General features: G+C 44.2%; 1 protein-coding gene across 7 annotated transcripts; it reads left to right on the top strand.

Annotated features, from left to right (window-relative positions):
• The first annotated feature begins 3,466 nt into the window (after nucleotides 1-3,466).
• On the top strand, nucleotides 3,467-9,990 carry LOC145822452 (cyclic pyranopterin monophosphate synthase-like). 7 transcript variants are annotated; one of them, XM_082919507.1, is made up of 4 exons: nucleotides 3,467-4,536; nucleotides 5,293-5,658; nucleotides 5,786-5,863; nucleotides 5,986-6,161. In XM_082919507.1, exons 1-2 carry the CDS (start codon nucleotides 3,972-3,974, stop codon nucleotides 5,406-5,408), a joined length of 681 nt encoding a protein of 226 aa, XP_082775633.1. In that variant the 5' UTR covers nucleotides 3,467-3,971; the 3' UTR covers nucleotides 5,409-5,658; nucleotides 5,786-5,863; nucleotides 5,986-6,161. The 7 variants fall into 7 exon arrangements, with proteins under 7 accessions (XP_082775633.1, XP_082775632.1, XP_082775636.1 ...); XM_082919506.1 differs by having other exon boundaries at nucleotides 5,786-5,871; XM_082919510.1 differs by having other exon boundaries at nucleotides 5,293-5,662.
• The last annotated feature ends 394 nt before the right edge of the window (nucleotides 9,991-10,384 follow it).

Below are 10,384 nucleotides of genomic sequence, written 5' to 3'. Positions count from 1 at the left end.
CTCCGTCCTGGGCGGCCCTTGACGGTGTTGCCTCCGGATTTCCCACGCCACCGAGCACATTTACTCCCTGCTCCTCCACTACAGCATATGGTGGACCTCCAAATCGGAACATCACGGTGGCCTTCCGCTTCAGCTCCTTGTTTTCTGCCCTTAGCACGCTTATCTCTGCTCGCGCATCCTTATACATGCGTTGGAGCAGAGCCAGCTGGGAGTTTAAATACTGCACCTCATTTGTCCTACTTTGCAGCCGGTTCGACAGGTTTGTAACCGTCGTCATGCTTTCCACACATGCCTTCAAAGTATACTGATTGGCCTCCACATCCGACTGCACTGCCATTCTTTGCTCCACCGACCGCATCGGAAAGTTCAACGGAGCAAACTCCGGGGCGCTTGGTTGAGGTTCCAGTGCCACCGCACCAGTTCTCTCTCTCGTTGACTCGTTGAGGTCGGGAAAGAGGGTGAGCAGCCCGCGGGAAGACGATGAAGCCATTTTCTAGGCAACAGAGTGTTACACAGTATCTCTCTCCGCAAACTCTCTCAGACAACCGAGTGTTACAGAATCTCTCTCAGAACTCTCTCTCAGAATATCTCTCGCAGGTTTTTTGCCTCCGCCTTAGCCTCCGTCTTATAGCCGAGGCAGCCACGCGCATCGCGCGCCTCTTGACGCCAGACAAACGGGCACGCCAACCAAGGCACTCACGTGCCTCGCCATGATGAATCCGGCACACCTTTTGATGAATTGGGCACGCCTTTTGATGGCACGCCTTTTGAAACATTGGGCACACCTTTTGAGGGTGCAACTTTTACAACGGTCCGACATGACCCCGTAAACTGTCTGCTACAACGGTCCGACATGACCCCGTAAACTGTCTGCTACAACGGTCCGACATGACCCCATAAACTGTCTTCTACAACGGTCTGACACGACCATACCGTGTCTCCTATCCTGTTTTATTTATCAGTTTATTTTTCTTGTTTTGTTCCTCTCTTCAAACTCAAGTTGGTTAGTTTCTATCCTCCTTGAGTTTGCGAGGGGCTGTTAGAATTTACCATTCACACTCACCTACTACACTCCACCTACCACCAATTTACCCTCACCTACTCCTCACCTACTACCCAAACCCTCTCCTATATAATGAGCCACTCTGATTTGTAATACAACAATCTTGTAACAATACAATCAATAATAATACATCAGTATTTTACACTTTTATTATGCATGTGAGCATGTTTTGTCTTGATACTGGGTTGGGAAAGAGAGAAGAGTTTTTGGGATTTAATTGGAGGCCTAATTCAACTACGTGGGACGACCATAAATGGGAAACATTGGATATTTAAAAGTAGCATGGGACATATGATTGGACAACACAAAGAAAACAAACTTTTTTGTGATGAACTTTAAATCTTGTGGGGATATTACATGTATTAATTAATATATCAATATTAATTATGATATTATTATTGATCTCATTCATTATATAAATTATAAATAGTAAAAATCTCTTAAATTATGTCACATCATCAATTGATACACTAATTAATATACTAATTAGTACATAAAACAGTATTCTTAAATCTTTGGTTGCTCAACCAAAATTTGGAATGGTTGGAATGACAACACCAATGTTCCCTTCCTTTCCTTATCTAATTTAACACAATTTTTAAGCTTGGGTCCCAACAACTTCACAACCATAGCATAAAAACTATGTTTTAAATTGGTATTTGTGGAGAAATTTTTTTTTTTTTTAAGAACAAGTTACTTATTTTTCTTCCTCTTCTATCTTTTTTTTTTTTTTTTTCCTCACAAATTTAAAAAGCAATCATAGTCAAATTATTTTAGCTTTCCTAAGTAGCACAAAGAGAAAAATAAGGCTACTATTTAATCATGCTTAAAAAATCAAAGTCCATAATGTTTTGACATTCTTTAACTTATCTTATGCAATTGGTCATTATATACTTGACCAGTAATTTTCATGTCTCTTGATCACCATTAAAATGTGTAGGAGAGGGTTCGAGAAAGGAGTTGGAAAATTCGAAGATCTTCAAAGATCCTTGAAGAACAACTTCGAATTCTCTAGAATATGATGAGAGGCTTAGATTCTTCAATAATCTCAACTTAGGAACACAACAACAAAGGAGATGATGGAGATAAGAGATTGGGTGAAGAAGAAGGCAAAATGGCTAGAGAATAGAATAATGGCAAGGCTCTCCCATTGATCTCCCACTTTCACTCTCAAGGTCGATAATGGAGAAAGGAAATTAGTTCTTTCCCAAGAGTTAAAAATCTCCAAAATCCATCCCTTGTAAAGCTATGGGTGGGTGCTATTTATAGGCACCTCATGATATAGGATGGAGCCCATGTGCAAGGCACATGGGGGATATTCTCTCTAACCACCTTGTCCGAGGAGGTGACCTCTCCGAGGAGGTGACTTCTCCGAGGATGAGAAAACCCCGAAGAGGAGATCACTCCCTCGGCGAACCCTTCTTCTTAGCCACACCTAACCAATGATCCCCAATCATCCCAAAGGGTCAGGGGTAGTCCCAGAGGACGTCCTGCCGCAAAATATTGCCGAGTCTCATGGACCCCCCGGGGTCGTGCCACCTCGACCCGGGTATAGGCTAGTTTAACCGAAGAGTGAATTTATCTCCACTCACCGTCCTCGAGATCGGGTCCTTTGTTCGAACTCCATTACGCCCATGGTTCTGGTGCGTAGATCCCGGAAAGCTCCGAGCCCGCAAGTGTTCTGGGACTCATTAACGGAGCGACTTCTAGATTGCGTCTGAATCCGTTCGAAGCCAAGTGTTTCGGATCTCTAGATTCGTGGGTCCGAATCCTTTCGAGTCCGAGTGCCTCGAATCTCTAGGCTTGCTTAATACCCTTTCGAGTCCGGGCCTGAGTAAGTCTCTAGGTTCGTGGATCCGAACCCTTTCGAGGCTTAGGGCGATTCAATCCGTTTAATGGCGATAAATCTGGGCCCACCGATTCTTGGACTTGCGATAAATTCGGGCCCACTAATCTTGGGCTATTGGGCCTAAATAATTTAGTGGGCTCAAATTAACCCCTCTTACATTTGCCCCTTGCGTGTATGAGAAATTTTAAATTTCTCAGACATGCATACTGTCATTTCTTCGCCCCTGTTTCGCATCACGTTCCCCCAAAAAAAAAAAAAAAACATTTTGTCACGACAGAGCCTATGGATAAAGTTGATGACGCACTTCAATTTACAGAAAAAATTGACAAGCAAGAAATTTATTTTTTTGTACTCTTTTTTCTTTTTTTTTTTTTTTTTTTTTTTTTTTTTTTTTTTTTTTTTTTTTTTTTTTTTCATCTCAATATATATATATATATATATTTCATTCCAAGCAAAAAAAAAATAAAGCACACCGACCATCATTTTTTATTTTAGAAAGATAAGGCCCATTATTTATTTTTATATATATACGTATATATCCTTATGAGGACCATAAGTTTTTTGACCTAGTCTCTTTTTGTCCAACCCTATATTCAGCCGCCCCTCTCTCTAAAACAGAGACCAACCCAGGCTTTTTGTTCTTCAACAAATCTGAGGCTAACGCCATTTGCATGCTGGTCGGCGCAGCTCCAAGCAACACCATCGAAGACCCACGCCACTGTCACGGTTGGCCAGTACTGGAACCAGCTCGCCACGGTAGCTGCTTGCTCATGCTGCTAACGTCCTGCAACCTCGCCACTACCTTCAGCCGTGATTTGATCAACGTTGACCACCGTTAACAGCCACAGCTTCGGCTAACCTTGGCGTCACGTCAGCTTCGGCTACCCCCAGATCTTGGCCTTGATTTCACACCCACTGAAATTCATCGCCCTTGGTTCCAGCAGTGAGTAATCAACGCCAACCACATGGCTGACTCAGCACGGTGTCGGTCTGCCCAGCCGCTCCGCCACCTGTTTGCTCCATGATGTTTCGAGTGCCATTGCAGAGCTCAATAAGGAAATGGAATCTGTATTTGGTGAACCTCCTCCAGCTACTCTTGCCGGTTCTAGTAATAATGAGCGCATGGTTCAAGATTCTCTGTCTGTATCCCCTAAAATTGCAGAAAATGAAACGGGCTTGACCCATATTGGCGGCAAAGGTGAAGCCGAAATGGTGGATGTCTCTCCCAAAGAAATTAGCAAGAGAGTTGCTGTTGCCAGTTGCAAAGTTATTCTGGGAAGGAAGGTGTTTGATTTGGTCTCAGCCAATCAGATGGCCAAGGGAGATGTCCTTAGTGTGGCGAGAATTGCCGGAATAAGTGGAGCGAAGCATACAAGCAATCTCATCCCACTATGCCACAACATCATCTTGACTCATGTTCGTGTTGATCTGAAATTGAATCCGATTGATTTTAGTGTTGATATAGAAGGGGAAGCGGCTTCAACAGGGAAAACTGGTGTGGAAATGGAAGCTATGACAGCAGTGACTATTGCAGGTCTGACAGTATATGATATGTGCAAGGCTGCTTCAAAGGATATTCAGATTACAGATGTAAGGCTTGAATGCAAAACTGGTGGGAAAAGCGGTGAGTGGTCTAGGGAGAAATGACGGTTTTCTGGAATAATATGGGTTCTCATTCCAACCACATGGCTGACTCAGCACGGTGTCGGTCTGCCCAGCCGCTCCGCCACCTGTTTGCTCCATTCTCAATTTTTTCTTTGCTCATTGTTGCTTTGAATCTGATCTTGCCACTTCTACCAAAAGCCCTCTTCTCCTTCTTCTTATACCATATTATATATATACACACATATATATTTATGCTTTGAGCTTTGATTTGCGAAATACATATTTGGAATTTTTGCAATCTTGCCTATCTCCACTAATTCATTGTTGATATTGGAAGTACTCACAGCACTGTTTTGTTGATTTGGGAATGATGAAGCATTGTTTGCATATTATAACCTTTAAATTTGATATCCGAGGGGATAAATGAACTCTCAATTCTTGAATTTCTTGAACACTTTCTTGGGAGAATAAAAAAAAATGTCATTGTAAAAGAAATAGAGCCGTATATCATTGTTTGTTGTTGATCCAGCGGAAGCTCAGGAAATAGATAGTTGATGCCGGGCTTTTGTTCGAACATTGTTGCTTTACGTTGGCTTTAGAGGAATCGACCCGAATAGATAAAACCTTGATTGTTGCATTTTTCAAGAACTTGCTCGTCTTGAAATTTGTAGAATAAATAAATGTTGTTGCAAAAGAAATCCGAGAAAATAAGTCCTTCATATTGTATATAGGTCATGTTGTTGAATAATTAATTATTGTCTTGTCGATCTTGTAGATGCTCGGAAGATAAATAGTGGATGCCCGATGCTTTGCCTTCGTCTTCGGCTGTTCAACGCGAACCACACGTCGCCCACTCAACGCGATGTGTGGTTTTGCTGGATTCGGCCGTGATTAATCAACGTGGACCACGTCGCCCTTTCAACGCGTCGTGTATGGTCGCCACCTTCTTTCCGACACCATTGCTGCCTCCGGCTTCAACTTGTCCAACGCCGACCACGCACGTTCGCCCACTCAACGCAACGTGCGTGGTCTTGCCCAGCCTAGCTCAGTCTTGTTGATTACAGTCTATAAAACCTCTCTGATTTCAACTTGAATTTCCAACATCGGCTTCGGACTTCACCCCTCTAACAGTCCCAAATTTGTGGGTATGAAATTCGGCTCCCTCTTCCTCTCGTTGAATAATAAAGATGATATATTATTGTTTGTTTAACTTGTGGATGCTTGGGAAATACATAGCTGAATGCCAAAATTTTGTGTGACCGTTGTAGCTTTACGTCGGCTTGGGAGGAGCCAGCCCGAAGAGACAAGAACTTGATTGTTGCATTTTCATGAACTTGTTCGGAGGAGTAAAATTGTTGTAGCTTAAATAGATCGATATTATTTGTTGATGTTGCCCCATTCTGATAATGCTTGAATCATATTCTGAACTCAATATTGCTCATCTCGTTTGTCGGTTTTACTATTTCAGGCAAATAAATTCTTGATTGAGATCCACGACCTCGGGGCCCTTAGAACCCACACTAATGAGAGCAAGGGCTGTTCCTCGGAAGTCCGAACAGAAGCAAGACTGTCCCTCGGGAGTCCGAAAGTAGCACACACCCTACTTTGGCAAGAAAGATTCCTCTGGAAGATAACCGAGTCTACCAAGCTTGCACCAACAGAAATAAAGATTGTCTCCCAGAAGTCCGAGCAGAAGCAAGGCTGTCCCTCGGAAGTCCGAGCAGAAACAAGGCTGTCCCTCGGAAGTCCGAGTGGATGCGCACTTCTACTTCGGCAGCTAATGGAAGCAAAGGCTATCCCTCGGGAGTTCGAGCAGGAGACAAGGCTCTCCCTCAGAAGTCTAAGCAGAAACAAGGCTATCCCTCGGAAGTCCGAGTGGATGCACACTTCTATTTCGGTAGCTAATGGAAGCAAAGGTTATCCCTCGGGAGTTCGAGTAAGAGTCCACTCTACTTTGAAAAGAAAGATCCTCGGAGCTCGTATTGATGAAATCAAGAGCTGTTCTTCAGACCCACACTAATGAGAGCAAGAGTTGTCCCTCGGAAGGCTCTCCTTCAGAAGTCCGAGCAGAAACAAGTCTATCTCTCGGAAGTCCGAGTGGAAGTATACTTCTACTGTGTCAAGAAAACTCCCTTCGGGTTGGTAACTGAGTCTACCATTCCTTTTTCTTCTTTGAGGGGCAACAAAAAATTGAAAACTGTTTCAAGCAACATAACACAATGAAAATATACAATGTAGAGAAAATAACTTTTAATGGAGATACATAATATAGAGGAAATAAAATTTTTTCATAACATAAGAAAGATAGAACTTCTTGGACAATGTAGTAAATGCAAACTGTAAATGTCATAGATAGACTTCTTCTACGGAATGTTGAAATTTGCCCCTAGAGTTGCAAGATCATTTGGAAAGCTTTCACCAGCTGCTCGGGTTGTGGCCATCATGCACCATCATAAATAGTACACCATCTTGCCTCCTTCTCGAACTTTCATCACCTTCCGAGGAATAGGCGGACTTTCTGGTCTAGACATTGCCCGCTTACTTGACTCTGCCATCAGCTCCTTGTCATCTTTGATATCCTCCCAACGAGGAATTTTGACCCCTCGAGGCTTAGAGGTGGTGGGAACTTCTTCGATAGCCAGTTCGGTGAAGTAGATGGCATCAGAATAATGAGCTTCATGGATCTCGAAAGGCCTTTCTGTAGCCTGAATCGTCACCGTCTTCTTTCCCCATTTTGCCTTAACACACTGATGATAACTCGATGGTACAGCCCCATATCTATGCATCCAGGTCCTCCCTAGAATGATGTGATAATTTGTCTCAGAATCGATAATATGGAACTTGGTGACCGAGCGAATCTCTCCAACGGCTAAATCAACTGTTACGCATCCGATAGTAACTCTCCTTTCTCCACCGAAGCCAGTGATGACTATCGGCTGCTTCACAATGCGTTCTTCAGAGATTCCGGCCTTTTCTAGAGTAGCGCGAGTCATAATGTTGATAGAGGCTCCACTATCTAGAAAGGCCCTTTTGAACTCAACCCCGTTAATAAAAGCAGTCACATAAAGCGGGCGATTGTGAGAAAAAGGATACTTTCGATCAACCTCGGAGAAAGTAATGGCACTAGATTGCTCTTTTGCCTTCCTCGGGATAGATCCCTCAGTCGACATGCATTCCTCATGGTGTGCCTCGGCTATATTAATGATAGACTTGGTGATTTCTGTTCTTGCCACCTTGGAAAGTCCAAGCTGGTCAAAGAACTGCTTGAACTTTACACAGTCTTGCAAGGTTTTGGCATAGTGATCCGGATCTTTTTCCACTCTTGGAGGCTCGTAGTTAACCATCTCCTCGGTCTCTTCAAAATAAGATGCCACATAAACATGGTGTCCTCCTCTTCCGTAGTACTCTGCTCCTCCTTCTGGATCAAAGGGATCTTCGCCATGAGTCGTAAATGTTCTGCCCTCTGGATCGAGAGCACTTCCATAGCAAACTTGCTCACCCTCTGGCTCGAGGATGTCGTCCAGATAACAATCATCGTCATCGAGATTGGCGATAGCCTCGATCATCGGGCCTTCATAAGCTATCATAGCAACATTCTTGCCCTTGCCTCGGTGTTGAGGATATGGTTGTTCTCGGATGTCTTGAGTCCCTTGCTTTTTGAACCTTAATTCGTCTGCCTCGACTTTATCTCTGAAGATTTTCCTGAGAGTCCAACACTTCTCTGTCGGATGTTTCAATGTACGATGGTAGACACAGAATTCAGGGCTCTCACGGTCCTTTTTTGATGGCATTTCTTCAACATAAGGCAATTTTAACTCTCCGTCAGCCACCCATTCCTTAACTAGAGCTTTCACTTCCTCGACTCCACATGGATAAGAAACATTCCCCTTTTCACCATTATATTGCTTTCTCTTCTGGCCTCTATGACCTCCTCCTTGTGAATTTCGGGTATCTGGGGCAGAGGCAGCAGCAACAATAGGTCCACGAGACGATTTGAAACTAGTCTTGTAACTGGCTTTAAATCCGGACTCCTGAGCCTGAGGAATGCTAATGTTCCGAGCTGCTTCTATTAATGCCGAGAAGGTGGGTAGCTTGTGATTAACTAGAAACATTTTGTACCTGCTCAATGCCCCTTCTAGACAAATTTGAACCAGATAACTCTCCTCAACTGCTTCATGACAATCCACGGCCTTGTCCTGAAACCTTTTGACGTAGTCAATGATGTCTTCACTTTCTTGTTGCTTCTCTTTACACAATGTAAGTGTGGTCACCTTCTCCACCACTTGAAAGAACTTGGAGTGGAATTTGTTAACCATTTCCTCCCAACTTCGGACAGAGTTTGGGGCCAAATTAACATACCAACTATATGCTCGGTCGGTGAGGGACTTAGAGAATTCTCTCAGTCGGAGGACGTGGTTTGAACCATGAATACCCAGAGTCTCGATGAATCGCACAACATGTTCTCGGGCATTTCCTTGTTTGCCGTCGAACTTGATGAACTTCGGCACTGTATACCCCTCAGGGTATGGATAGCTCAGCATCTCAATGGGGTAAGGCGGCTTGATGTCTGGATCAGGCAAAGAAGGTAAGGTCCTCTTGCCCCGTTCGAGATCGAACATGGCCTGCACATCGGCGAGAGTGAGAAACTGTTGAGGGAGAGAGTTTGATGGTGGTATTCCCGGGACTTGGCTTATGTACCCGAAGACTGAGCTAGGGGCGTCTTGGCCATTCTGGTGCTGCGAATTCATCATTGGTGAGGACATTTGACGATACTGGCCATCAGCGCCTATAGACAAGCCAGTTGGTGATGGGATATTGAATTGAGGCCCGTAAAGTCCACCGTACGGCGCCGCTATACCGGGTTGTGCTTGCAGATTTGTTGTCGGCACCAAAGGAGGCCCGCTTGGTGCTTGGGTAACATTTACTGGTGGCGTGACAAGATTAGGTACGGGCAGAGCTCCCTTTTGTGCCATCACGCTCCTTATGTTTTCCTGGACACCAACAGTCGCCGGAGCACCATTCATTACACTAGAAACTCCCCTAGTCACCATTGGATCTTGGCTTGGCACGCCATGGAGCCCGGGTATGGGCAAACTGCCGCCGCCTACTGTGGTTTGAGCATGTGTTACTGTGGCCGTGTTGCCATGAGCCATAGGTTGATTGGGGCCTACTTCTCCTTGGATTTGATTTTGCGCTCCGGCGGGAATAACTCCACCACCAGTTTGATTTCCGTTTGGCGCCGGTGCAAAGTTAGAACTCATCACCAACATGGTGTGAGTGAGATTCTGAAGAGTGGTAAGAATCTCTTGCTGAGTATTCTGAAGTCCTTGAATGGCTTCAAGCAAAAGTGGTTGATCTGGAGTCATGGTTCTGTCATCACCACCATTAGAGGATCCTTGTTGGTGAACTTCATCTTCTCCCGCCATCCTTGTTGGAGTTGTGTGGATTCCAGATCTCGTTGAGACCATTAACCAATCCGCCTCCCCAGCAGAGTCGCCAAAATGTAGGAGAGGGTTCGAGAAAGGAGTTGGAAAATTCGAAGATCTTCAAAGATCCTTGAAGAACAACTTCGAATTCTCTAGAATATGATGAGAGGCTTAGATTCTTCAATAATCTCAACTTAGGAACACAACAACAAAGGAGATGATGGAGATAAGAGATTGGGTGAAGAAGAAGGCAAAATGGCTAGAGAATAGAATAATGGCAAGGCTCTCCCATTGATCTCCCACTTTCACTCTCAAGGTCGATAATGGAGAAAGGAAATTAGTTCTTTCCCAAGAGTTAAAAATCTCCAAAATCCATCCCTTGTAAAGCTATGGGTGGGTGCTATTTATAGGCACCTCATGATATAGGATGGAGCCCATGTG

The sequence above is a fragment of the Camellia sinensis genome, chromosome 3 (genome assembly GCF_055761805.1).
Source record: "Camellia sinensis isolate YWXY chromosome 3, ASM5576180v1, whole genome shotgun sequence".
Taxonomy (NCBI): Eukaryota; Viridiplantae; Streptophyta; class Magnoliopsida; order Ericales; family Theaceae; genus Camellia; species Camellia sinensis.
Note: the sequence above shows the minus strand (reverse complement) of the source record. Positions and strands in the feature narration are given on the sequence as shown.